Source organism: Osmerus eperlanus, chromosome 12 (genome assembly GCF_963692335.1).
Source record: "Osmerus eperlanus chromosome 12, fOsmEpe2.1, whole genome shotgun sequence".
NCBI lineage: Eukaryota > Metazoa > Chordata > Actinopteri > Osmeriformes > Osmeridae > Osmerus > Osmerus eperlanus.
Window position 1 is genome coordinate 11,407,791 of NC_085029.1, and position 27,997 is coordinate 11,435,787.

General features: G+C 43.0%; 2 protein-coding genes across 3 annotated transcripts; one reads left to right on the forward strand and one right to left on the reverse strand.

Moving 5' to 3' along the window:
- Window positions 1–11,775: 11,775 nt before the first annotated feature.
- Window positions 11,776–19,971, forward strand: cdc42ep1a (CDC42 effector protein (Rho GTPase binding) 1a). 2 transcript variants are annotated; one of them, XM_062474076.1, is made up of 3 exons: window positions 11,776–11,923; window positions 14,662–17,469; window positions 18,370–19,971. In XM_062474076.1, the coding sequence occupies exons 2-3, from the start codon at window positions 17,010–17,012 to the stop codon at window positions 19,086–19,088; spliced, it is 1,179 nt and encodes a 392-aa protein (XP_062330060.1). In that variant the 5' UTR covers window positions 11,776–11,923; window positions 14,662–17,009; the 3' UTR covers window positions 19,089–19,971. The 2 variants fall into 2 exon arrangements, with proteins under 2 accessions (XP_062330060.1, XP_062330059.1); XM_062474075.1 differs by having other exon boundaries at window positions 14,665–17,469.
- sh3bp1 (SH3-domain binding protein 1) lies at window positions 19,918–27,320 on the reverse strand. Its single transcript, XM_062474068.1, has 18 exons — window positions 27,054–27,320; window positions 25,541–25,583; window positions 25,313–25,417; window positions 25,130–25,206; window positions 24,911–25,022; window positions 24,627–24,703; window positions 24,104–24,191; window positions 23,757–23,825; window positions 23,566–23,656; window positions 23,345–23,481; window positions 23,099–23,210; window positions 22,840–22,921; window positions 22,656–22,736; window positions 22,401–22,514; window positions 22,023–22,120; window positions 21,655–21,817; window positions 21,077–21,441; window positions 19,918–20,495 (listed from the first exon to the last, which is right to left on the reverse strand). The coding sequence occupies exons 1-18, from the start codon at window positions 27,101–27,103 to the stop codon at window positions 20,224–20,226; spliced, it is 2,136 nt and encodes a 711-aa protein (XP_062330052.1). The 5' UTR covers window positions 27,104–27,320; the 3' UTR covers window positions 19,918–20,223.
- Window positions 27,321–27,997: the final 677 nt, after the last annotated feature.

The following is a 27,997-nucleotide window of genomic DNA, read 5'->3' on the forward strand; positions in this document are numbered from 1 at the left end:
TTCAAGGATATAATCAACTTCACAGACCCATGATCAAATCAAATTAAGGTTGTTAACAAGAATAATAATAAGGATGCAATTATGGTCGATAAAACGGTGCCCAACCACTTGCAGCTGGTGCCCTTTACTTTTTTTTAAGAACATTTAGACAGCCTGAGTCCGCCACAACCAGTAATTAACTGGTAATTATTTCAACAAACATTGGAATTCACACTGAATTAAAAACATTTACATTTTTGTCTTGATGAATTAGTTATACTAAACATGTTCTTTTCTTGATGAATAATAAATGACACTTAGCCTGTGTACTATATAGATTTTCACTTCTTATAATCACAGGGCAACACTATATACTTATTCACCCTGACTCTTGTTTCTTGGATCGTGCAAATTTCACCTGGATTGACCTCATCTTTATAGTGGTTCTTGATGAGTCCTGGGTTTCTAGAGACAGACAAGTATCATCAGTTTAATCAATATGAAGTGTTGCAGTGAGAAAGATGAGGTGAATAAAGTTGTTGTGTTGGCATTTTATAGACTGAAAACTTTACATTACTAATGTAACTTTCTAACTGTTTGCTGAAGACATAGTTGAGGGCATTTTAGTGTATCGTGAGGTTGCAGTAAAGTTATAGATGGTATGTTATAATATGCTTAATCAAATTGGACCAGGCATGAAAGATAACAAGTGTTTTTACAAATAGCCTAGTACAAGTAGCCTAGACTGGTACAAGTAATTAAAGAAAAGTATGCTACTTACTTAACAAAACTGATCCTCGTCCTCTGGATCTACCTCAAATCCAGCAGCCACTATCTCTCTGGTCTCCCTCGTCTCCTCTTCAGATGGTGGAGGCAATGCTGCATTCAGCTCTCTTTCAATTTTATAAATTCTGGCTTTGGTCTTCGCCTTGTAATTCTCATTATTTTCCAGGACACGTTTTTGGATTTCAGCAGCAGCATTATCACAAGATGTTGCCAGGATAGTGCGCTCTCTTTGGAAACTGGAGTCTTCTGGATCCAGAGTCATGAGTCTTCCCAAGCTACTGACTCGGTCCATCAGGTACAGTGTGGAGATCTCGGTGTATGTTCCAGTCTCAAGCAGAGAAGACTGCTGATTTTCTCACGATTTCAAAGCCTAATTTAACATACTTGTCAGTGTTTTTTTCCATTCGAATTTGGATGGGTAGTTAATAACACATTATTCTGTGGTGTGGTGAACTTAAAACTGATAGTGCTGAGAAGAACATGAGGTCCTCCCAAAACTGTCTGGATGAGTGGAGGAAAGAAGAAAGGGAATATGAAATCATAAGGAATGTTGGACTTACTGCAATTCCCGTAGTAGGATGGATCACAGGTACGATTGCTATTTTAACACATTGTGGCTAGATTAATGACCAGTATAATCACAGTGTATTGAGTACAATGTATACCAAATTTATGACTTGTTAGGTAACACATAAATTAACATGAACTATTACATTGTAGTGCAATATTTACTTGGACATACTGAATTGAGTTGTCACTCTTTTAAACAATTGATTACAATGCTACTCCGGTGTTTTGAAGTAGGCCTATTTACTAGAGTAAGTGAGACAAAATAATAAGTCAGACATTGAATTAGAAAATTTGGAGGTTTGCAAGTTTGCAGATGACACTGCAGAAGTCACCACAGACAGTGGTGAGTTTATGACTCACTGTGACTTTATTACTGATACATAGCTTATGAGATACAACAACACCTTTTTGATAGAGAACAGATCTTAGGGGAACTTTGTGTAACGTCCTTGTGTAACAGGCTGTGACATTTATTATCTCTGTAAAGACCTTAAAGGAACATCTCAAATGTCTGTTACGTTTTTCTTAGCTGGGTCAGTTGTTTGATAACAGAATGTGTTGATAACAAAATGAATACTAGGCCTATAAATTACATCAAAGTATAAGTTTGAAGTTCTTTTACTATCGTATGTTTTCTCACAGGTCCTATCATAGCTATAGTTGCTCAAAATGACATGAAAAGAGCTGAAAGAAATGCCAGGACAGCACGAGAAGAGAGGGACAAAAAAAAATAAAGAGAAAAAAGAAATTGAAAACAATATTTCATTTTGTAAGAATAATATCCTACAGATTAAAAATCAACTGGAAGAGGTGAAGAGTAGGCGAATAGAAGTATCAGATTTTCAGATGGCGCTAAGAAAGCCAGTAAACATTTTGGGCATCCTTTCTGGTAAAGTTGAAGTTGCCCAGATGGTGAGCTCTTCTAAAGTAAGTCTGCTTAAGCCATTGCTCAATGTGATGACTGAGATTGTGGACATTTTGTTTAAAACTGAAAATGATAAGAATTTCCTGATGCAAGAACCTGACATCAAAAAGGCTGTTGAACAACTGGAGAATACCACTCAGAGTTTCAGCCATCACGAGCCAGCACAGTGCCCTGGAGGACCAGTTTTGTTACAGTTTTGTTCTTTTATTATTTTTTTAATTCTTTTTTTTATAATTCTTTATTCATTAGACATTACATCACATCTGTAAAAGTAAAAGCAAAAGTAAAAGCATTACAAGAATGTTTGAATCTCCTCTCATGGTCTCTTTTTTCCCTTTTTAAATCCTTCATACATTTCTGAACTATTGACAAGAACAATGGATGTATGGGTGCAATTGACCAAACATGCTTACCACAGCTCAATTAGTCATAAGAAAATAAAAAATAAATAAGTGAGAAACCAGACAAATTCCAGATGTTAGTTTTTTTCAAATGCTTAAACACAAATTCCTTACTTTTCACACAATTTCTGAAACCTGACACTCAAACACTAGAACCACACCTCAAATCTGCAAAACCATATGCACATTTTGGGCCTTTGACTCAGTTTTCAATTTCATAAAACACTTTTTGCAAAACACAACACACAATTCTCCACGTAACACACAAAATTCTAACGGGAAGCATCTTGATTTCCTTTTTAAAACACAACCAATCAAAATACCACACTAATTCATCAGTGCCTTACACTAACTCCTCACATGTGCAAACACTCATTGCTTTACTCAACACCAACCAATCATGGCTTTAGAATAAGACTATAAATAGCCTAATTTGAGTTGATTTACAGTGGTGGGTATAACTTGAACCTTTACTGTAGAAAATATAACAGGTATGTAACAATATACTGTAATAGACCCATGTTCTAATAGTTGTTTCAGCACAACACACGGTATACTACACACAAACATATATTTTAGCACCCATGCATCCATTGACTGCAGTGCACTGCATGATTGGTCACAGTCTTGGTGGATTACTGTATCATACCGTGCAACAGTACAGTGACTGAAAGACATTCTGACAATATTGTAGAAAATAGTATACATTACTGTATGCTACAGTTCATGGCACACACAGACACACCATTCCGTAATCACCTTTTATAAATGCTGTAGGCCTACTTGTAGTTTTGAATGGAATGTGCATTACTGCTGTCATTATGAGGGGAAATATGTGTCAATATTATTGTAGGTAACAGTGTAACCATATTTAACATACATCTTGTATACCATGATTTGTAAAAAAAATAAAATAAATAAGGACTTTCAATATAATTACTATCCACAAACACTGACTTGTATTGACATGTACAGTATGTGTAAACCAACCAAAATCATGTAAGGCTAGGGAAAGAGGACAGGGGGAATGTGTAAGGGAATGGGGAAGGGTGATAGGCAAGGGAGGGTGGTCTGGGGAGAGGAGGGAAGGAGGGAGGGGTTTGCTGAGGCAGGAAGTATGTCTTTAGGCGGGGTGTGAACCGAGACAGGAAGTAGAGGTGCTTGCCCAAGGAATTTATCCCCTCCCACAGGAAATACCAGGTCTGTAATGGCTGAGGGTAAGATTTAAAGAATGGTAGGTGCTGCTACTCTATAGGTAGTCCTCCAACCAGACATACTGAATTTTGCTGGGATTCTTAAGTTGAAGCCTTGGCATGGCAGAGGTTTAGCCCAGCACGGTTGTTAAGACTATGGTGTTGTCATCCTGGTATTCTGGGTGGGATTCAAAGAGGTAAAACACTTTTCTGTTAAACTTTCCATCCCTATTTCTCCCATTCCCTTGCTTTCTCTTTCATATTATTTCTCTCACCCATAAACACACGCTCACAGATTTATATCGTTATTTACAAACAAATAAACTTTGAAGACAATGAGACAAAATGTTTCTTTTTCAAACTACTAGTTTAATTGACCTTCAATGATAATGGAATTATAAACTACAACACATCACATACAATGTAGTTTAACATAATGGGCCATTCTCAATCTCATATTGAAGTGGAGTTATACAATAGGAGTCTGATTTGCAAAATGTGCACACACATCCACTCTGCGAGCTCAGCATTTTATCTTCTCTCATAACATTATGCTAAGTATATCTTCCACTGTAGCCCAAAACCACACATATAATTTGAAGTTTTGTAAATATATCCAGATATGCCAGTGAGACCAGAGAATCTGGGATCTATCTCCACTATAATGGTGAAATGACCCATCCTGCATATTTCTGAACATTAGTTTTGTTTTATGAAAATACTCTTTCCTGACATACTCAGGGACTATATTATTAAACCATTCATATTGTTAATAAACCAATTCATACAATTACAGTTCTGTACATCAAAACTCATGTCCTTGGAAAATGTAACTAATAAAATACAGGACAGTCCAGTACATGGCATTTTGAAGGTAGGAAGACCTCCCAAACAGGGCAGAGGTAGGGGTTATGTAGAGAGGACAGAGAAGGAGGGGAGGAGAGCCCGCCTGTTTTTAGATGGGCAGCATAGAAAGCCTAGCTCCAAAGCTACAGTGTGGCTTCAGGCCTAAGCTAAATTCCAACCCACAGAAGGACAAAAACTCCTGCTAACAGCTCGGAATATACTACACACAGATGGAGGGTGTTCTTCATCCCTGTGCTCCTCAATGTCCCAGACATCACAAGTAACACTTGATTCCTTCATTTCTTCCTTGTGCGTGTGATTATGCATGTCTGTGCATGCAGGAGTCTATGTTTTCATGGCCTTTTAACACTATAATTATGTGGTCATTTGTGGCATAACTTTGTAGGTTGTATTGAGGCGTGCAGTGATTGCTTGTCTGAGAGAGTGTAGTGGACTTTAAACAGAGCAGCTGAAAGAATCATTTATGGTCAGTGAGCTCTATCAAACATGCAGGTTGACAGGTTAAGAGGGTCTTATGACAAAAAGGATTCCTTGTACTCTGTACTACCACGTTAGAATACACTAATTGTGGATAGGAGGTGCTATAAAATAACCCATTGCTTCTCTCTGTTCTGAGTTGTGGAGCAATATAAGGAAGGCCCGTGTGTATTTATGTGCTCGTTCTTTGTCTATCAGTCGATTCCCTTCTTTGTCCCTCTCTTCTCTCTTGTTCCTTTACCTCTTTCTCCACTCCTCTTTCTGCCCCTCTCTCTTTCCCCTCTTCCTCGCTCCCGCTGCCCTAGACAGATAGTTGGAGGCAAACACAGCTTTCCCAGGAGCAGCACAGCCACCATAGTCTCGTCCAGTCAAACATGAGGGACAACGCACTTCACCCTTTTTGCCTGAGAATCTGCCTGGCATCCTTGCCTCAGACCCCTCTCTCTTTCTCTGTGCTCTAGAAGATGACAGTCTATCTCGCCCAGGAATGAATGACCACACAACGCTATTTCCATGCCTACAGCCACAAACACACAAACACACACACACACACACAGTATCATTAAGATGCCACTCTCCGCCACATGTTAACTACTAATTAGACTGTGAAAACAAACACACACAGATGCCTTCGTCACAAACAGAGGGACACCATTGTGTTATGGTGTTCTCCATATGCTGGCAAAAGATGTGCCCATTTAGGGGGATGTTGTCATACTGTGGGGAACCTGATCTATGACAAGGAAATTGGTATTAATGTGACGGTGGGTATATGTTGTGTAGGTGTGTGCTGTTTGCATGGAGGGTGGTGTATATGTGTATGTAACTATGTATGTGTGTTTTGTGAGTGAAGTTAGACTTAGAAAGGAGGCCTCACACCAGCTCAGACTCTCAGGTCAGTGGTCCAAACACACAGATCAAAGGTCACACACACATCCCTCACAAAACCAGCACACACTCCTGACCCAACCCTTTTCATCCCAAGGGCCTCAGACACACACCACAAATGGCTCACACAAAGTAAACACACGTGCAGTTTAAGCTCTATTGGCCTGTGTTATCCCTCCTCCAGATACTGGCTTCAATGGAGGGGGCTCCTGTCCCTCTGCCTCCCATCCCTGAGCAGGGGGCCCAGAGCTTAGCCTTAGAACCAACACCTTCACTGGGACATTAAAGATACGGGGTCAGTCTTGCGATGCTGTGGGATCCAGGGCTTTAGAAAGCTGTTAAAGCGAGGGAAATACCTGTAGGAAGCAAGGTCAATGCAGTTTGGAGACTGTGAGGTGTGCAATTAGAGCATTGCTATTTTGGGTTTCAAATTTGCGTGCGTGTGGTTTTGTGTTTATGCGTTTTTCACTACATTTTCCTGTTTGACGCTAACATGCACATAAAGCTGAACCTCACAATAGCCTATTGTCTTCACTCCCAGTCACGCTTCCTGACGGGTCAGAATTCACGGAAATAAGAACACAGTCCAAACAAATACCGATGGCTACACCTCCGCCCTCAACGGCTCCCTGCTACTCAGAGTCAGATGGCTGAGCGGTGAAGGAGTCGGGCTAGTAATCTGAAGGTTGCCAGTTTGATTCCCGGCCGTGTCAATTGACGTTGTGTCCTTGGGCAAGGCACTTCACCCTAGTTGCTTCGGCGGGAATGTCCCTGTACTTACTGTAAGTCGCTCTGGATAAGAGCGTCTGCTAAATGACTAAATGTAAATGTACTCCTGACTCCTCTGTGTTCCTCCACCCTCTACTCCTGACTCCTCTGTGTTCCTCCACCCTCTACTCCTGACTCCTCTGTGTTCCTCCACCCTCTACTCCTGACTCCTCTGTGTTCCTCCACCCTCTACTCCTGACTCCTCTGTGTTCCTCCACCCTCTACTCCTGACTCCTCTGTGTTCCTCCACCCTCTACTCCTGACTCCTCTGTGTTCCTCCACCCTCTACCAGAGGAAAAACTGACCAACTGAAAATCACAGGCTGGATCATTGACTGGATTGATCCCTATCTGGTTGACTAACTGATTGGCTGGCTGATACGCTGTATTACAGACTTACAGGCTAGCTGCCTGACTGGTTTTCCGGGTCTCTTAATGCTCCATTACATAAATATGTGTTTTAGGAAAAACAGGGAGCAAATCTTCCATGCCAAAGATATGAAGTCTCACTCTCTGTCTCTCGCCATAGCTCTAACGCTCTTTTATGCTGGCAGTTACTGTAGGACCCTCTACCATGGTCAGACTTCATGAAAACAAGACATTTAGGATTTTCTCCTTCTGGCCAAGAGACTGCAGTGTATATCTTACTCCAGGAAAATGTGCACCTGTCCAGGACAGGATTCACTAGACAGCCTTGCTCCAGTCTTCCAAACCAACACAGTAGCTGCTGTTATTCCAGGAGTCATGTTAGTCTGGGCCTCTGAACAGCAGCTCCTAGCAACCTTGGAGGACTAATGTTGAACAGCCCTGCGACTGGGGAAACGATAAATACTGACTGTACAATGCATGACCTGTTACTACCCTTAATAAAGTGCTGCATTTAAGTGAGTTTTTAAGCGATGTGAGAAGCATGATTTCATTCAGTTTAATACACGAATACTGTATTGGCCCACACAAAGTTAGTCTGCTTGACCTTTCTATTAAATCCAAGATTACATTTGTGAGGGAGCCCTTGGATTCAGTTTGGAATAATTGTAGCTAACCATCTAGAAAACAATTACTGGTACTGTTGGCATACTAAATCCCCAAACTTTATCTTGATGGAAATAACTTTAATATGTCTGGAGGATATTACTTTCTATGCAGAAGGTAGTTCCTGGAAAGTCATCCTTTTTTTGTGTCTGGGAAAGTCCAATCCTGTTCCTCTAGCCTGGAACACCCTACATCCTTCTCCTTCCATCTCCGTTTAGTTCATATTAACTTTTTTTGCATAGTTCACTTCTCCTTGACTTCCTCTCTTCACCTTTCTTGTTTTCCTTCCTCCATTCGCCCAGTCATAGGCCTCTGTAATGTGAGCTGCCCTGTTCAGACACTAGGGCGAACTGGTGACAACACACCAGTACACAGTAACAAAGACCAGGACCAGAACCATGTTACTGGCAGGGCCATAACAATTAAAAGACCAGACCAAAACACCCTCTTGTGCTACAGGAAAGTCAAGGAATGGGGGGGGGGGGGGGGGGGGGGTGTTGGAAAATAAAAACATGTACTGAAGAAAGCTGTGTACCAGCCCACTGCCTCCCTCCTCCCCTTTTCAAAATGTCTCTTCCATTTTGTCGACTTTTACTTGTTATTTCTCACTCTCCCTCCTTCTTTCAGTTGTTTTTCCTCTGGATACATGGTTACAGGGTAATTACCCCTTCATCATGCTCAGAAAGCCAAACAGTGATCTATATCTCCACATAGCAATGGTGGCCTAGTCTAAACACAGTGTGTGTGTGTGTATTTCACTGGGCCACAGGGGAATGACAGGGACTTGTCTCACCTCACTAGTTGGTCACTTCCCATGGAGGAGGGTGGTGGTTGTCACCGGCCGGTCAGACAGCCCACACAGTCCTGATGGGCCGGAATACAAGAAGAGGCTGGCCGCACAGAGAGAAAAATGGAGGGAAGGATAGAAAGAAATGTGGTGAGAGAGATCAGGCAGACAGAGAAACAGACACACATGTAGACGTACACAAACACACATATAAAGACACACTACAAACAGCGTTAACTAGGTTCACATCTGGACCTGAGCCAGGCTGTGCACCGAAATTGTCTGGCAGGGTGTTTGACAGTGATTTCAATGTTGGTACATAGCAAGCTGGACACACACTTACACTCTAAATATACACTTGATAAGCAAGAATGTATTATTGGGAGCCTGTTGTCTTATGTGTTTGAGTGAATGCTTCAATGATTGCCCTGTGTGTGTGTGTGTGAGAGAGAGTGAGAGTGAGAGTGAGAGTGAGAAGGATTTTCCTTGGAGAATGGAGCAGATGTTTAGCCAGAGCTGAGGCCTGAGAACCAGTGGTTTCTCCATGCTGAAAATTCAGGTCAGACACAAAGTGTCACAACGTGAGGTGGGGTTGGACCCAAACGCAGGGGAGTCGGCAGGCATGGCAGAAACAAGGGTTTTATTTCTCAAAAACGGGAACAGATAGGGTACTCACACGGACAGGTATGGTAAGGACAAGACCAAGACTGGACACAAAACAGAAACCTAAATACACAGAACCAAACGACACACAGGTGGACACAATAACGCTAACGAGAACAGGTGAAGACAATGACAGGGAAACACTAGGGCAGGACAAAAAACTGAAACCGGGGGGGGGGGGGGACACGGCTGTGGCCGTGACAGTACCCCCCTCTCAAGGGACGTCACCGGACGTCCCACAAGGCCGGAGCAGGTCCGGGGGTCGGCCCGGAGGCAGGGCAGAGGGCCGGGGCAGGTCCGGAGGTCGACCCGGAGGCAGGGCAGAAGGCCGGCGGCCCGGAGGCCGGAGCAGGTCCAGGGAACCACTCGGGGTCAGGACGGGCATGGGCACAGGAGAAACTGAAACCGGGGGGGGGCACGGCTGTGGCCGTGACACAAAGACTGATGAGGAATTGATATGCAGTGTGTAACTGTGAGGCTGATGTAGTATGGAAGGGACAACGGGAGACATAAGAGGGGTACATATAAAGATAAAGTGTGTGTGTGAGAAAGAGAGAGAGAGAGAGAGAGAGAGAGAGAGAGAGAGAGAGAGAGAGAGAGAGAGAGAGAGAGAGAGAGAAAGAGAGAGAGAGAAAGAGAGAGAGAGAGAGAGAGAGAGAGAGAGAGAGAGAGAGAGAGAGAGAGAGAGAGAGAGAGAGAGAGAGAGAGAGAGAGAGAGAGAGAGAGAGGATGAAAGTCAGTCAAAGCGAGAGCCAGTCAGACCGAAAGATGACTGAAAGAGTGCAGACTAAAAATGTAATCTTGCCTCCCTTTTGGGACCCATATCTGAACAGTGTCCAAACCTTGTGCACTTCTAATGGCAAATAGCTGGCATGCCTCAGAACAGAGTCTGTTTATCTTGGGACGAAACGGAGGAGCAGAAAAGAGGGATAAAGAGAAAGCCTGAGAAAAAAGAGAAAACAAACCAGAAAAAGAGAGACTGGAAGATGTAATATCATGAAAAGGCAGCAAAAGAAAAAGGCTAGAGAGGGAGAAGAGAGAGAACCACTCTACCAAAAGCAGTGAACTTGATGCAATCTCACGTTCAGACATACAAGGAAACATATCCCTCTGACATGTGGATGGATGTTTGGCCAGTGTGTATGTTTCTTGGTCAGGTATTCACTCCGATGTGGCCAGTCGAAGCACCAAAACAGGACTCCAACCCCATCAAAAACCCGGGACATCAGTTCCATGTCTGGGCTGGGCATGGAGATTCATCTCTGGGCGGTGGTGTCCACAGAGACCAGTCTTACTAGCTCTGTGTCAGGGCCAGTCTCTATGCATACCAGTCTCTGTTAAAGAGACAAGTGGGCAGTAGCAGCAGAAGACAGAGCAGACCATATACAGCCCTGACAACAATCTTTATACAGACATGCCTTCAGACAATACTCTCTTTCCTCTCTCTCTCTCTCTCTCTCTCTCTCTCTCTCTCTCTCTCTCTCTCTCTCTCTCTCTCTCTCTCTCTCTCTCTCTCTCTCTCTCTCTCTCTTTCTCTCTCTCTCTCTCTCTCTCTCTCTCTCTTCTATTCTCACTTTCTATCTCTCATTCTATCCTGTATGTCATCCTGTTTCCTAAAATTGAAACGTAAGTGAACAGGTTCTGTTCTGTTTGTTTATGCTGACTTGCCATCGGATTGTCACATATTAATCCTGACTGTAACTATGTTCATGTGAATAGAAAAACTGACATGAGGTCTGCTCTTAGTAGAGGAGGAAGGGTGTTGGCTGGAATCCCCCCCCCCCCCCATGCACACGCACACACACACTTTGGTAAAACTGCTCCTGGGGGGGGGGGGGGGGGGGCATTTACACATTGATACTGGTGTGTGGTCTGGGGAAGTATTAGATGGTTGTTCCATGGTTCTCGCTGGCCACCTGGGAGAGTTAACTACTTAGAGAAACATCAGTCTTTGAGGCAGGCTGAGGATGCCTCTGTGTTCCTGTTGATAAGACTGTATCCTGTAGGTGAGGCCAGCATGGGAAACTGTTCACATAGAACATGTTGTGAGAACTGGATTTCTGTTGTCTAATGGTGGTTTCAATGGTTGGCTAGTATAAAACCTTCCAGGTAGGCTTAATGAATAACTACCCCACACGAACCTTACAGCTGCTAAATAAATGACATTAGTGTAGTTATACAGTAATCATAATAACTATTAACTTTTTGTATGGGTCAATCAACATAATTAGAACTCAACAGGTAGGTTTATCAGACTGCAAAATTCAATTTTAAATTGCCTGATTCATTGGCTAACGCATAAGTGAATCTAGTGAGGTGTCTGCTCTGGTTTGCCCCGCCCACTATTCTTGATCTGGTTATTCTTTGTCGCATACTAGCCTATTTTACAAACGTCCGCCCATTTCGTTTTCTACTGTCCCTCAAACTCATTTCAGTGTTTCAGTTAGGACTAGCGGGATTGCCATTCTGCGGGACCGGTTAAGGCAGAACAGTAATTATAGCCCGTAGACAACATACCACACATACAAAAAAAATATGTGCAGAAAGGATTCTAATCTGAATTTGAGCTTTTGATGTCCATTAATGATGTAAGTTTTATTTTTCTTTATTATTATGATGAAGAAGAAATTAATCACGTTTTTCGTAATTACATTTTGAGTAGTGTAGTTAGTAGTGGTCAAGTAAATTAACAGTAACATAACATGTTTGTAGTTACGGTTGAAATGTCTGAGTATGCTTACTTACTTTTCTAATAAAGTCAGTAGGCTTTTCAAACAGTCATAGTATGCATGCCTGAGATTCGGAGACGTTTTGATGTAACTCTGACATGTTTTGAGGGACAAGTGGCTTGTGACAGTCCTACATATGTCTCACAGATGAAACTTTATCTGTTGGCTGCTGGTGCTGATGTATATTTAGGGCTGCCTTGACCGCAGTATATAATCCTGGTATGACTGCGACTCATAAGCCTACTGCTCCTAAATGAAATCGCGTATACGTTCTGCCTAGTAGTTTGAACGGACACGGTCAGCTATGTAGCCTACAATAATAATTTCTTCAATATAACAAGAGCTATAGTGAAAACTAGATCTGGAGAGTCCATCTCAGCATTATAAAGAGTTTTTAAATTATAACTGACTTTTAAATACTATTTTTTTATAGTTTATTGTCATACCAAAGCCTACTTACTAACACCTAATAACCTTCCAAATATGAACTGCGCTGCCCCTAACAATGGAGGGATGTCTATGCTTACCTAATTACTCACTCATAAAGCCTAACTTCACAGGACCGATGAGGGAGTGTGTTGGTTAGCTTTGCTGTAAACTCATTATCACCAATCAGCAGAGATTAACTCAAGAATGATCAATGAGGATTGTTAGAGAAGCAGGCGCTGTGATAACCTGTTACTTTACAGCACTGCGTTCTGTAGGCCTGAGCTTGCCACACGTCTAATTGATTCAGTACAATGGATAATAATTATCTATAATATTAGCAGATCTGTGGCTAGCATGCTTTATTGATTACTCTCTTTATTTTGCCAACTCATTTGTTCCGTAATACAACCCCTGGACCTTTCGTTGGCACCTACACAGTACTAGGAAACGTCACTGGAGTGATTCTTTCACCTCAATGTATTTTATTATTATTTTATTTTTCATTATTATTACCAAATCAAACAGGACTATATTAGCTAGAATCAGGCATGGGTGCGGCTTCACATTGAAACTTTTCTATCGGTCAGTCATTAGAATCCCATTCATCACAAGATATCCTGAAGGTTAGCAAAGGTAGCAATAACAAGTTGGAACAACTTGTAGTTGTACAAGGTCCTGGGTGCTTGCCGCCAACCTGCAATGTAGTACATCCCTTTGTCAGGAGGGTCGTTGCTAAAGCAGTGAAAATAGAGTGAGGACATTACATGAGTTTCATCCAATGGGAGCTATCCTTTGCCGTGTTACCTGCTCCCAACATTCCTCCTCGGTGACCCACTGCCCTTTTGGCATCTTTGACGTAAACAGGAAGAGGTCAGTTTATGGGAGGTGTGAACTCTCATTCTGAGTGTTTGTCGTTACACCTGACGAGGGCTTTCTGACTATGGTATGTGTGTGTGTTTGTGTGTGTGTGTTTGTGTGTGCATGTGAGTGAGTGAGAGAGGGTGTCGGTGGAGATGAAGGTGTGGGTGGGAGAGCAGAATGTGGGGGGTGGGATCTTGCCACACATGAAGTTCAGTAGAGAAACGTAATGTGCTTCATCATGCTGTCATTACCAAATGGTCGCAACTGACGCCTTTCTCGACCCCCTCAAAGGGTGTTCTCAGTAATATGAGAAAAAACAAATGGTGGGAGAGAGAAAGAGAGAGAGAGAGAGAGAGAGAGAGAGAGAGAGAGAGAGAGAGAGAGAGAGAGAGAGAGAGAGAGAGAGAGAGAGAGAAAGAAAGAAAGATGGGCAAAATAAATAGGGCACATAGATGTATGAGAAAGAGAATGTGATTTTTGGAGTATGGAAGCATTTGAGGAACATTAAAATATTTCCTTGGCTCAGGAGGAAGTACAGTTATGTTTTCCTTGGATTCAAGTAGAGCACAGAGGGGAAAAAATAGATTGAAAGTCACAGGGTCAGTGAAAAACAGTGTCCTTATCTTGTATGTTTGCCCACCTGGTTAGCTGGGTTACTGAGTGTGGGACAAGAGGGTTTAAGTTTGGTATAGAGGGGAGAGAAGAGGCAAAAGGTACTAAATGAACAGCTGATTATTTACCACACAAGTACATTCTGGGTTAGAAATAAAAAAAGATTATAGGAGAAATAATGGAGGGCACGTTGGTGAGTTGATGCTAGCAGGATAGTTGGTCCAACAGCACAGTTTACAGTTAAACAGGACGGTACGTTGCACTACAGAGATGGAAGCCGAGATGGAAAAGATCAAAACCAAATGTGCTTCTAAGAATGTGGGCTGGATGATGGATGTAATTGGGAGAGAGAAGAGAAAGAGAGAGGGTGAGTGGAGAAGGTTGAAGGGAGAAAGGGAGGGGAGCTCAGTGATGTTTCTCCCAGGAATCTGTCCACACACACAACTCCCATTAGATGGTGGTTTGTCTGGTCTCCAGAACCTTTACTGACACACAGACACATGGTAGCAAACAGGGTCCAATGGAAACCCCATGACTTCTCACCATCTATCTCCTTCCTTCTTTCTCCACCCTCTACCTCACTCCCTCTCACCCACCGCCTTCATCCCTGCTCCCTTCTGTCTCTCCCATCTCATTCTCATTCATTGTTTTACAATGTCTCTCTCCTCTTGTTTCTCTCCCACCTTTCTTTCCAGCAGCAGACAGACCATTCCTATTGAATGCAGAGCTCCTCCAGCCCAGAGAACCAGTAGACCAGGGGACCTGAACCAGACCAGCCCCAGGGAGAGACAGCTCAACGGGGGAAGGAAAAGAGGCTAGATTAAGGGATAATCCTGGACATGATCATCCCCCGTCCGGAGGGGTATCCCACTTCTTTCCTTCCAAGGAGTCAGACAGACGCTCAGATTAATGTTTAAAACGTATTACCTTAATTTATGTTGTCTTTCCTCAATCTGGGGGATCATTCTTAACCTGTGCTATCAGATACCTGGAGTGCCGGCCGCTGGATTAATTTAACTCTGAAAACAACGGACCAGGTGGAGGAGAGAAGGAGAGGATGAGAACAGCGAAGAGGGAGAGACACTAGAGAGCTACATACTACATCACTGGATAAACCTGAAACACCAGGCTGTGTTGGAAGGACTGTGGAAAGAGCTATAGCTACAGGCACATCTCTCTTTCTCTCTCTCGCTCGTTCTCTCAATTTCTCTCTATCGGCCTATATAAGTGGGGGGACAGGCCAGACCCATGCTGGGCGTGGGCCAAAGGTCCTGTGTTTAGATCAGGATTAAAGAGGCACAGAGCCCACACCCTTCTGTTAGCACACCGGGATGGGTCTGAGCTAGTCTGCACCCCAGAAATACATGGTTGACCAATCGGGAACTTTATTCAACTTGAAAGTTTCATATGAGGTAGTGTGCTTGAAAAAGACCAAGTTCATACTCCTTAATTCACAAACACGATTTTGATTCTTACCGAGATCTGTTTTTCTTGCTTTCTTTCCTTTCCATCTTGAACATTTTATATAGGAAGTCTGGTTTATAGTTTATAGGGGTTGGGTTTACACTCTCCATAGATTAGCACCCTCTCAGTTTCAGAGTCACACCTCAGAGTCTGTCTGCCACTCCTAGTCAAGCCCTCTCTGGTGGGATGTTTCCCTGCCTGCTGAAAGTTAGAAGTTAAGGAGAGAGGGCCTGGGACTGTGGTCAGAAGCTAATTAAAAGGCTGCTACAGACCTGACGCAATCCCAGTCCAGGGTTCCGCCGGAGCAACCTTGTGTGAAGCTAGCTGACAGTGCGTGGGAGGTGGAGAGAACTTTGAACACAGCCACAGGACCCTGTCAGGACACTATTCTATCATCCTATTTTAAAATAGGGAATCCATTACTCTTCTGGCAAAGAATAATACAGAACGTATATATTTTTAGTCCCCTGTCATTGCTGACTCACTCACTGGGAGATTGCTAGCTAGCTAAGTGATTTTCTTATCTGGGTAGTTGCTCTATCTTTCTTTTGTTTTGGCTAAATGCTGTTTTATCCTCCTGAACATATTTGGTTCATAAACTACTGCTGGTCAGACCAGATTGTAATAAAAGGTACTTTCCCTGCTAATGGGGCTGATAATGTTCCTTCATTTAGGCAGGACATGAGGCCAGACAGACAGGACACAGCTTGGAGAGGCTGAGCCCTCCTCCCCCAGCTCTGTTTCTGAGACAGAAAGCAGACTGGAGGTTTTGCCAGGCTCCAGCCCAGAGCAGGGACAGACAGGACAGACATTGTGGGTCTATATTTACATGGTTCCAGGACACTGGACTTTGGAACGCGGAATTCTGTAAACCAACTAAAGTCTATTGGAAAAAAAAGGATTTTGTTACTTTATAACTGAATGTTATGTATATGCCATATAATCCAGATAGAGCCCACCAGACTACCTATCAGCTCTTAATTACATCAGACAGTGACACTTTCTAGCCAACAGAGTTCAGCCAGTTCACTTAAATGTTTTTAAACTCTGCAAACTCTTTTTGTTGATCAATGTTTCCAGTGTTTTAACCAGACACATTCGCAGCTGGAGCTGGTCTTACTTCTGAGCTGATGTTGAATAAACTCAGAGCTGTAAACAACTACACATAGCAAGCATCTAGTCAACACTCTCTCTCTCCTTCTGACCCCATTTTTACTGCCTGGTTGCTTCCAGGAACTGCTGCATAGTTTTCTCCTCTATTTATCTGGACCCAATCAAGCTGGATATGGATAACAACAAACAAGATTATATCCCATTGTGAGATTCTGTGGTTCATTAGTGAGTGGAGACCCAAAACCTGCTCTCACTGTTCTCAGTACTACAAAGCTAATACACGTTGATCAAACGCAAGAGTTCAAGAGGTCTAGAGACAAGAACCTTCCCGGAACGCAGGAACATACTTTGGACTCTTTTTAGGGGCAACTCAGAATCTTGTGACATTATAAAACATTCAAAACCCTCCATTTAAACGATTGTCTCGAAATAGATTTTAGAGGCCATTTTCCTTGTAAGCTCCAGTATGAATCTGGGAGGAAAGCTGTCTGGTCTGAAGGGTCTGGTCTCCCAGTCTCAGGGGAAACGACGGTTCAAAGGTGACCTGACCCCGGACATGATCAGCCCTCCGCTCGGTGACTTCTGTCACACCATGCATGTCGGCCGCGGCGGGGACGTGTTTGGAGACACCTCCTTCCTTAGCAACCACGGTGGAACATCCAATGGAAATGGAGACACGGATTCCATGACGTCGGCTGACAATAAGATCGGGGCGTTCTTCTCCAGGACCCTCCGACACGTTAGGAAGACCCCCGATAGGCCGCGGGGAGATTCTAAGGACCTCTCCCCCCCGCCTCCCCCTATTTCCCCCATCATCAAGAACGCCATCTCCCTCCCCCGCTTGGAGCTGTCGAACGGGGGATCACCAACCAAAACACTCTTCTCCAGCCCCGCAAAGACACAAGACGAGACAACGTTCTCCTATGGTAAGGGAAGTCTATTATAAGAGACAATAAACACACAGGGAAAAAGCTTGATTATGTGGTTCACATATGTATACTTAAAGTACAAACACACATACACACACGTACAGAGAAACCTCACCTCATTACAACAAAATACTTACAGAGAAAGGTTAGGGCTTTGGTTGACCCTTCTCAGATGTTGTTGAGAAGAAGCAGTACAGTAGCAGCTGTAGGACATGCTGTAAAAACACAGTCCAACAAACAGAGAACCCTAGACAGATGTCTCTTCCTCCAGCTCATAAATCACCTTGGCTCACATACAACACTCCTAACAATCTGTCAAGTCTTCAGTGATAAGGAAGAGCTGCAGGCGGTGCAGGTCTGTGTGCTGTCAGTTTCTGAGGGCTTGTAGGATAGTTTTTCCCCCTCAAATACCTATGTCTCTCTGTCCTGCTGTGACCTTTTGTGTTTGTGTGTTAGTGTGTGTGTGTGACACTGTCCCAGGTCACAAGAACAGTGGTGTGTGACTGTGTGACATGTGAGTGCCTGGCTTGGGTGACATGCCTGGGAGGGGATACATAGTTCACACATACAGCTGCTGGGCTGATGGAGTCAGCACCCTTGCAGCACAACACGCTGACACTGATGTCTCCTGGATAGCTTTGTGTTCAATGCCCCCTGTAGGTGACTGGACGTTGATGGGTCAAACTTCTTGCACCTACGTACATTTTACATGGGAAATGATCTGTGCTGAAATTTTTGGACTCATAGCAGGACAGCCAACTGTGTATTTTCTTTTTATTCTGATAATTAAATTAAATTAAACAATAATTTGATCAAACGTATTTACCTGAAATTCTAATATTCGCTTGAATGTTATGTTGTATGTGAAATTGAATCGTCCCCTTCTCCTCTCCCTAGGTCTGGAGTCTGGCTTTGTCACTCTACCCCGCCTTTCCCGGTCAGAACGGCAACAGTCCTCAGGTTCTACTTCCTGTTCTCCAGACATCCACTGTGTCTCACTGATTGATGCCACAGATGCCACCCAGTCAGTGAGCTCTGCCCCAAATTTGACACTGGACCCTGACTTGATCCGACCTGCTTCCCTGACCTCACTCACCTCACTCACCTCCTTCACGTTCGACCTCGGGCCATCCCTCATGAGCGAGGTCTTTGGCTTGATTGACAGCCCCAAGATCCACCTGGAGCCAAGCCACACCTGGGATGAGCTAGAGCCTAGCTTTGCCTATGGGGGCTCAGAGATGGACTCTGCAACCATCTCATTGGTGGATTCACTGCTGAGGGATGACTGTGGCAGCAGGAAGAGTCCATATGGGCTAGAATGGACGGAAGAAGATGAAGAAGTGGAGGCTAGGATGAAAGAGTCAATGAACGGTCAACTGTCTCCTAAAGAGCTTGTCACCAGCCTGGTGGGGTATCCAGCCAGGGAGAGGCTGGGGATGGAGAGTGGGGGGTTTCAGAGTGCTACAGATGTACTGGCACAGCATTATGAGCTTGGGGAGCTCCTAAAGGGACAGCTGCCAAAGATGAATGTGGTAGAAGAAATACTAACCAACCATCTCAGGATGAAACCCTCATCCTACAGCTATACAGATGAGGAAGAGGAGATTAAAGTGTAACCCTCAGATCTGTTCAAAACAAGACATTACGTTCCTAATGTTGGATAAATCCATTTTTGATCATGAAAACAAATCCATCCTGTGTGGATGGTATATTACCACATAGGTCCATATTTCCAATGAGCTTTAATGTGAATATCGAAGAACATTAGCCAAATACTTTATATTTCCAAAGGTTAAAAGTATAGTATGGATGTGAACTGTTGTTAAAAGTATCTAAAGGGATAACTGAAATAATGATACAGTAAAGAAAATAGACTGATATGCTTTATCACTAGAACCAGTGGCAAGCAATGGAAAAATATGACAATCAGATGTGATAGGAAGCATGATAATCTACGAGAGAAAGTAGCTGGACATGCAAAAGCAACAAAGAAGAGAAAATGCTCAAGAAAAAGACATGACTTCCTGATATGTCAAGGCATCTGAGCCAGCGTCCAAGTTTGGAGGATGTCAACCAAGCTTCAGTCTCTCAAACTACCATGCTCTAAAACACAACAACACTAAAAGAGGAATATTATAATCTTGTGTGGGCTACAAGCCCTCCTTCAGCTGACAACAAAAGATACTTTACCTACAGACAATGTCTAGATCTGAACCTTCAAACTGACCTGAAGCCATAGAGGAAGGAGATTTGATACATTATAAAAACAAATGTTTGTTATACATTTCTTCTGCATCTTGCATACACCATTAGCACCAGTTTGACACATTGATTAGCAGCTTATGTATATGATAATGATCTAATGTTAGTCTATTATATTATTCAGAGAGATTGTTTCCGACCAAGAACAGAAATGTGTTTTTATTGTAACCTTTATTGTCCTTATACAACAAAATACATTATGGAAATTACTTATGCTGCAATTAATACATATGTTATTCTAATAATAATATGAAAATACAATAAAAATATGTTTTAGTAGTATCTGATATACTTTATTTACAAAGTATGATTAGCTCATCTTTTGGATCGATAAAAGGCCAAATAAATCATAACATGAAATACCTTGTTGTTGCTGTGAAACTACAAAGCATGTTTACAGGCCAAGAATCAAATGCTTTATATCTTATTCCTTATTAAGGATGGTGATAGCTACACACTTTTTTAAGAGATCATATCCATTGGCTTACATTACTGCTGGCTATCCACCAGGGGAGGCAAAGGAGGAGGGACAGATGGAGGTCTGACCCTGGGCTTGAGTGGGGCCTTCTTCAGGAGCAAGCCCTGGGGCTTGAGTGGGGGATGTGCCTGGGAGGGGGGTGGGGCTTTCTGGGGTGCTGGAGATGTCGGGGTCTGGGTCTTTGGGGGCAGCGGAGCTCTCGGTTTGGAATTGGCTGAAAAAGCCACCACTACGTGCTCCTTCCCATGGATTGGTGGCTTGCTCTGAATGAAGGATCTCCTCGCTGTTATGTGATATATAAACATAAAAAGAGAGACGAGAGATTGAGGTCTTTCATGTTGAGGGAGCCAACCATACAAAATTCAACAAAACACGTAAAACATATTATGGAAATAAAATCCAGAAATCAATGGTATTGTATGTCGACGTGTGCTCATGACAGGAACTAATCTAAAGTCTGGCTTGGGTTCTTCTCTGCTAAAAGTGACATTAAAGACCATTGTTATTTTCGATGGTCGGACCAACACTTCCTGTGTGCTGAAATAGACAAGCTGTTTGTCACTTAGTTTGTCAGCTAACTTCTAGTGCCCTAAGGAGGTTGGTCTCATGTAGCAACAAAGAGCTGCTACACAAGGTTTAGCATTTACCACATTTGCGACAGTTTATTTTTAAAAGAATGGTGGTTTTGTTCATGCTAATAAGGGGTGGTTGAAAGGGACAAGTATGTCATAGCCCTACTTATGCAAACTTCTTAGGCCTGCTCCTCTGTGTTGTCACTGTGTGCCAATGTATTTAATTTACACTATAAAGGAAAATCTAACAACAGGCCTTAAAGTCTTAGAAAATCCAGAGAATTCAACATACGTTTAAAAGGTGAGGCGATTTTCAGCAAAGCTTTAGGGGAGCCTGGTGGCAACTCAGAGATGGGTTCCAGCTGACCAGGTTCTGAACTCTGCTTCTGGGTTGGTTTGATGACTAGCACTGGGTCTGGACCTGGAACTGCTGATCCACTGGACAACTGGAATGATTTTGGAAACCATGTTGGGCTACAGACAGGGGAAGGGTTGAAGACCTGAGTAGGGGTAAGGACCGGGGATGTGTTCTCTATCAGGGGTGGTGAGGATGGAGTTGGACCAGGAATTTCAGAGGTAGGGCTCTCCCATGTACTGGTTTTACGACCCACAGAACCAGAAGACTTGATGATAAATGGCATGTCCTGGGACGCTAAGCTGAAGAGGATAAAAGTTAGCCAGGGAAATATACACCATGCTCAAAAACTACAAGGGGAAGAGAATGAGAATATGAAGTCAAGGATTATGTACACACAAAAGACAATGGCTGTTAGGACACTCATTATCTGCCACAACAAATGGGTTCCCCCTGTTTGACAAAACTGCTGTTGTGAAATAATAATTGCGCATTTAGGGATTGCAAATAACAACCTGTATGATTTATTCAAAGGGATATGACAGGAGGAAGAGGAGGAGGCAGTAGAGGATGAAGAGGTGGTTCTGACCACCATGTCTTTCCTGGATTCCAGAGGCTGAGGAATTGATGGGCTCGTATCTGGATTCTCTGAGAGGTCTGGGACCTCAAAGTCCACCCCTGGAAAAGAATGCAGGATACTTACTCACCAATTGCATCTCCATTCAACTCACTCATCTGTGAGTGAGTTGTATGCACGTTTTCACAACTATAGTGTATGCATGTTCTAAATGCTAACCAAGCCGGCCACTGATTCCGACCACTCCCATAGTTCATGTCATTCCTCTCAACTTAGCCGTTTAATGATAGATACTTAGATGTGTACCTTCTGAAAAGAGGCTACTGGAGTACTGGATGAGAGGCTCTATCACCATGACAACCTGAACAGACGAGGCCGACGCCATATCCAACAGATCGATCTCCCTGAAAGATGGGGTGGGACAGAAGAGACGACAGAGGCCGGGAAAAAAAGAGCAGCGTACCAGAAAAGGTCAGTGTCTATTTGAACATCCTGTGTGGGTTTCCTGAACAGAGAGCCAGCGCTACTCACTCCTCAGCGCTATCGGTTTTACCATTTTAGTTTCAGTTGGTGTATCTGTGGTGTGTCAGTAGCCTACACGGACATTCATATCTACCCCTCCGGGGGTGTCAATTAGTGTGTCAGTGGTGGTGTGTCTGTAAAGGGTCATTAGCATCTACCCACCCCTCAGCGCGCGGCCACAGCAGATTGGGCCCCAGAACAATGGCGATGTTACTGGGGGTCATCTTGTTGACAGCCTGCTGCTCAGAGAGGAGAGACAGGAACTGGATGAGGTACCTGAGAGAGGAAGAGATGGGGTGGTTGCAATAAAGAGAGAGAGAGAGAGAGACCAGAAGAAAAAGAAAATGAGTAGTATTTGAGAGAAACGGAAGAGTGAATACCTAGAAGGGTCAAAAAGACAGGGGGAAGGATACCCACCTGAGGTTGTTGTAGTTCTCTGGTGGGAGCTTCTTCAGCACCAGTCTCAACTGCTCCAGCTTTTGGTTCAGCTCCTTCTCTCTGCACCAACATTGACATTCAAGTCGAATCAAAAGTAAAAACTGACATTGACTACAATTAAACATGGGTGAATTCAGGCATCTGCGGTTATTGTGTTACCCACCCTGCAGCTTCAAACCAATCATTGTACAGATCAGATATCATCAGGGGTTCAGGCAGTTCTCTGAGGTAGCTCTTCAAAGCTCCTAATGGAAAGTACAGGAAAACACCCTGTGAGAACATCGACACCTTCGTTTTTTGTCACCTCTTATTTCCTCACTCTCAGGATGTTACGGTGTGTGCTGCACATGTATATATTCTCTTTCTCTACTTTTTCACTTCCCCCACTTCTCCTTTTCATTCCCGCTCTGTCCCAGCCTGACCTGCAACAGCATGAGGTTCTGTGTTGAACTCTGTGTGGTCCACCATTCCTCGATCCAGATTGCTCTTCAGTCTCTTAACCACAGAGGCTGCTGCCGTCAGCCGGAACAAACCCTGGGAGAGGAAGGTAGGGGAAGGTGACGGTGAAGAAGGTGTAGTCTTTATGATACATATGAAGATTTACTTGTTCTGATTGAGTTAAATTGAATACATCATGTGGTAAAGATGTCAGACTAGGACCAGGGTACCTCTTCTCTCATAGCTGAGTGCAGCAGCATATCGACACACTCCTGGATGGGCACAGCAATCTCTCTACCGCTCACAGACAAGTGAGAGAGGAGAGGCTCTCCAAAAACCTTCCCTTTAGACATGCTCATTTGGGGCTCTGTCCGAACACATGGACACACATACGTTACACACATTACACTAACACAAACCAACCGACACTGCGAAAACACACACTGCTCACCCTTCCGACTGTGATCTTCCTTCAACTCTGTGATAGTGCGCTCTAAGAACTCATGGGAGCACTTGTGGTACTCTGTCTGTAGCTCCAACAGCTGATGGATAAACACAACCAGAATGTTTAACCAAAGATGTCCTCATTGACAACACGTGGAGCCGGATGATGCCACCTCTTTGAGAGTCTAAAACACTCACTCGAATAAAGTAGTTGGCATAGTCATCCTCCTTAGTATTAAAGTGATAGAGATCTGCAGAGTACTGGTCCTGTAAATAGATCAAACCATAAGAAACAGTTAAAGATTGTTAATTAATTAATTAATTAGCTTTCTCACTAATTGATTTTCTTGCTTAATTTGTTCATTTACATTTTTGACATATACATTTTATTCATTTATCAGACTCTTTTATCCAAAGCGACAAACAAATAGTCCTTATAGAAAGTACAACAAAATATCAAGGATCAGAAGTGCTAAGTGATAACTCACTTACTCACTCAATAATTCTTCATTTAATTGGATGATGGATGAAGTTGTGAAACAGACCTTGATGTTCTCTAGTTTCCTCCAGGCCTCGTCCACCTCCTCCTTTAGCCCATCCTGCCTGGCCTGGGGGCCTGTACTGGCTTGGGACCTGAACACACACACAGATTTGTTTTAATATTCTTGTAAGGACTCGCAACACAGTTCCATTCAAAATCCTTTTCCCTAACCCCTAAGCCTAACTTTAACCCTAGCCATGACCTTAACCCCAAAACATAACATGATCATTAATCCTAAACCTAATCCTAGCTCCTAGCCCCAACCCTTAATGTAATTCTAATCATAATCATAATTCTAACCATAACCCTGAACCCCCTAAACCCCTTAGAAATTAGCACTTGAACTTGTGAGGACCAAGAAAATGTCCCCACAAGGTAAAAATTGTCCTGAGTTTAATATTCTTGAGGGGATTTCAGGACTCCACAAGAATAAACAAATACACACACAGAGACACTGTACACACACACTTTTTGAGAGTGCTTGAATTAATAGTTTTTTAATGAGGAGGGATGTAGCTACTACTCACCTGTTGCGTGCATTTTGCCAATCTGTGGTCAGTTTAGCAAACTGCTTCTTGTTCTTCAGAACCTCTGGTAGCTCTTCCTACAGCCGAACACACAAGCCATCAAGTTCATAACTCATCAGAATCCTACATGATGTTACAGTACATTTTGATCACCAAGCAGCATTCAAGCCCACAAAGGAGAGGTGAATGCAGTGCGTTGATTAGTGGTGTTTACACTGTGTGAGTTACGGATGTCATCATGGGTTCAGCTGTCCATATTATGGTTGTGTGTTTGAGCTCCTTACCTCACTGAGTTTATTGAGAGGCTCCATAACCTCTTTCTCCAGTTTAATCTCAAAGTCTGCCAACAATTGGGCTAGATTCTGTTCAATGAAGCAGCACATCTCCAGCACCTTCCTGATGGACAAAATACCAGCCAGCGAGTTTGTGAATGACTGAATGAGCAGAGCAGTTGAGCAAGCGAGTGAGGGAATGAGTGAGTGATGAGAAAGTGGGTCTCCTACCTAAAAGAGGAATCCCCATCAAAGTCTTTAAAGCTTTCAGCCATGGTAATAGAGAGCAACATGAGAGGAAGTTTTTTCTGTGTGCAGAATGAGAAAGAGAATAAACACTTTGCATTTAGAAGTATATGATCGGTCAGCATGAGGGTCGAGGTTTAAAGAGCTTAAAGGAAAAGTGAACGTTACCATGCGTCTCTCCAAATCAAGCCCCTGCTGGCTCTGAAGGCAACACTGTAGCTTTTTGTAGAGCAGCTGTGCTGCCTTCTTGGCTGGCTCCACCCGTTGCTCCACCTTCCAACCAATCAAATCCACCAATATTAATCAAAAGTCAATCACAGTTCTTGATGCCTTAATGATTTAGTACCGAGCAACTAGGTCCGGATATTTTGTGTGAACGTGTAGCCCTGTCCTCACCATGACCAGGTCCTCATGGAGAAGATCAGTAGCATCCTGGGACCTATACACATGGACAGTGGATAAAATGGAGGCTTTGAGAGAGTTATAATCAACTACGGAAACATTGTTCTTAGTCTGAAAGTAACATGAACGGTTAGGATGCTGGTGTCAACAATTATAGAACACGTGCATTACGAGTCCTCATTCACATTAGACTGTCTTCGGCCAAAGAAAAATTATGTACACCTTTGATGGTTTATTTTGTCACTTTTTTTCTCTTTCTGTCTCTCTCTTTTTAGTAGGATTAGATTAACATCCTGAAGTTGAAGGCTGGAGGTTGTGGTTTAGCTATCACACAGGACATACAGTACAAGGAAGAGTGTAGAAAGAGAGAAAGAGAGAGACAGGAGAAACTGAGAGGGCCAGAGTGAGTGTTCCAGAACAGCAACAGAAACCAGAGATCATGTAAGCCATGACCCATGACATGGCTATGGTAAGGTCACATGATGATCCCCTCAGGTGTGCGTCTTCTCTGTCATCTGACCTGACTGGAGAAATTCCCTTTCCTTCAATAGCCCACTTCTCGTTTACTTTTTACTCTCATATCAACATTCATGTTCACCTGCCAAATATTCTCAGCACAGTTCTGCTATATGGAGGAATGTGTTTCTATCATTTCTTAAGAAGTGAACAGGTTGTGTCTACACGATAGAAGCCTACAGCAGTCCTCTGGGTAGTTCCAGGTTGGTGGGTGTGTGTTTTATTTTTGTGTATTATTTTGTGTGTGCGTATGTGTGAGTGGGTGGGATTATAAATAGCAAAAAAACATATTGGTCAAAGAGGCCTGCAACCATTATAAGCCCACAGCTTTGCTGCAACATAAATGCATGAGCCCACACACAAACGAGGGGAAAACTAGTGCAATGAAGGTAAAATATACATAGGGCTGTCTTAACTCATCGAGAGGGAACGAAAGTTTACACAGACAGGATGCAGTGTGTACAATGCACTAGATTTCAAAGTAACAAGCTACGATATTCCATTATATTAACTGTAATTAAAAAGCCAAAGACAACATGAAAAATAAATTTACTTCATGCATGACTCCAGTTTTGTATCAGCCCTTTCTGAAAATGGATGGAGGAAGACTTTTCTAGACTGATCAATCCTTCGACAATATGTATTAAATTATCATTCAAGACTAGATCCAAATAAAGAGAATATTAAAGCAGAGAACACTAACTGAAGTAAATATCAAGGCATTTTTCTATTTCATACCTAAGCTGGCATCACAACCCGAAAAGGTTTGGTTGCCCTCAGAACCCAGATACCATTGGCTGCTCCTCATCAGATACATTCAAATGAACAGAATCTAGATACAAAACCAATGGAAATTACGCTTCACTGGCTCAGAGTGATGGATAAAATAAATGTTTTCTTTTTTTAAACCATTCCATCCCAAATATCTCAAGTATTCACATTCACAAAAACCCAAACCAACCACACAGCAAATGTTGTTGAAAGTACGTACTTCCCCACAGATCCCAAATGCTTTAGGATGTTGAGAGATTGTTTCAGCATGGTTGAAAAGTATTCTACACAGCCTTCTTCTGCTCTCCTTGGTCTGCAGCTCCTCTATGTTCTTGTCACAGGGAGTTTAGGAGTGTGTGTGTGAGAATGGTCCCATATAATATTTCATAGAGCCGGTTCGTTGTTGTACGCTGTGTGCGTGCTGTCTGTTCTCGATCGACCCTGTGCACCCAACAGCTTTCGTTCTTGTTTCAGGGCGATCCTCAGAGCTCAACTAACACATCAGCCGGGGGAAAGAGGAAGTCACTCAGATAGATTAGCAATAGTAAAGAGGAAGAGAGGGCTGGTTGGGCTTTCACTTGCTGTACACAGTTGAAAACTAACAGCAACAACCCCACCAGAGCCTCAAGAATAACATAGGCCTATAACAATTCATGTAGCCTAAAATTATACCACCTCAACAATGAGTCAACGTCAATGTACAAGATATTAGTGTGTAGAGTATCAACTTCCTGAGTTCATCTCTCTTCCGGTACCCTAGATGAGGGCATCATCTGCTCAATTAATATAAAATGTATGAGTTTATTACAGAAGAATGAAAGCAATGACCCTGAAGATGACTGAAAATTTGCCATATCATATTAAAGACAAGATAAGACTTCTGTTCATGATGCTTTGCACATAATGATGATCAGGATGTGAGAGAGAAAAGGGGAAACTAGCGTTTTTGTAAGGCTGTCTGGATTCATGGCTGCTCATGTGGGGGGAGTGGGGACGTTATAGTGACATTTTGGCCATTGCTAAAGTTAGTGCTATATTTACAAATACCGTATTACAATTACATAGGACCTATTCTATAAGCGCTGTTGTATTCTACTGTGCATTGTGTAATACAACTCACGTTAACAATTTCGTAAATCAGTCATTAGGTTCCCCTGTACTTTT

Bases quoted from the DNA above. Each gene is read 5' to 3' on its own strand.
- cdc42ep1a (XM_062474076.1), top strand. From the start codon at position 17,010: ATGAATCTGGGAGGAAAGCTGTCTGGTCTGAAGGGTCTGGTCTCCCAG. The intron at 17,470-18,369 runs GTAAGGGAAGTC...TCCTCTCCCTAG, and splicing joins CGAGACAACGTTCTCCTATG to GTCTGGAGTCTGGCTTTGTC.
- sh3bp1 (XM_062474068.1), bottom strand. From the start codon at position 27,103: ATGCTGAAACAATCTCTCAACATCCTAAAGCATTTGGGATCTGTGGGG. The intron at 23,211-23,344 runs GTACCCTGGTCC...TTCCTCTCCCAG, and splicing joins ACTCAGCTATGAGAGAAGAG to GGTTTGTTCCGGCTGACGGC. The intron at 22,121-22,400 runs GTGGGTAGATGC...CCCATCTTTCAG, and splicing joins CTGTGGCCGCGCGCTGAGGG to GGAGATCGATCTGTTGGATA.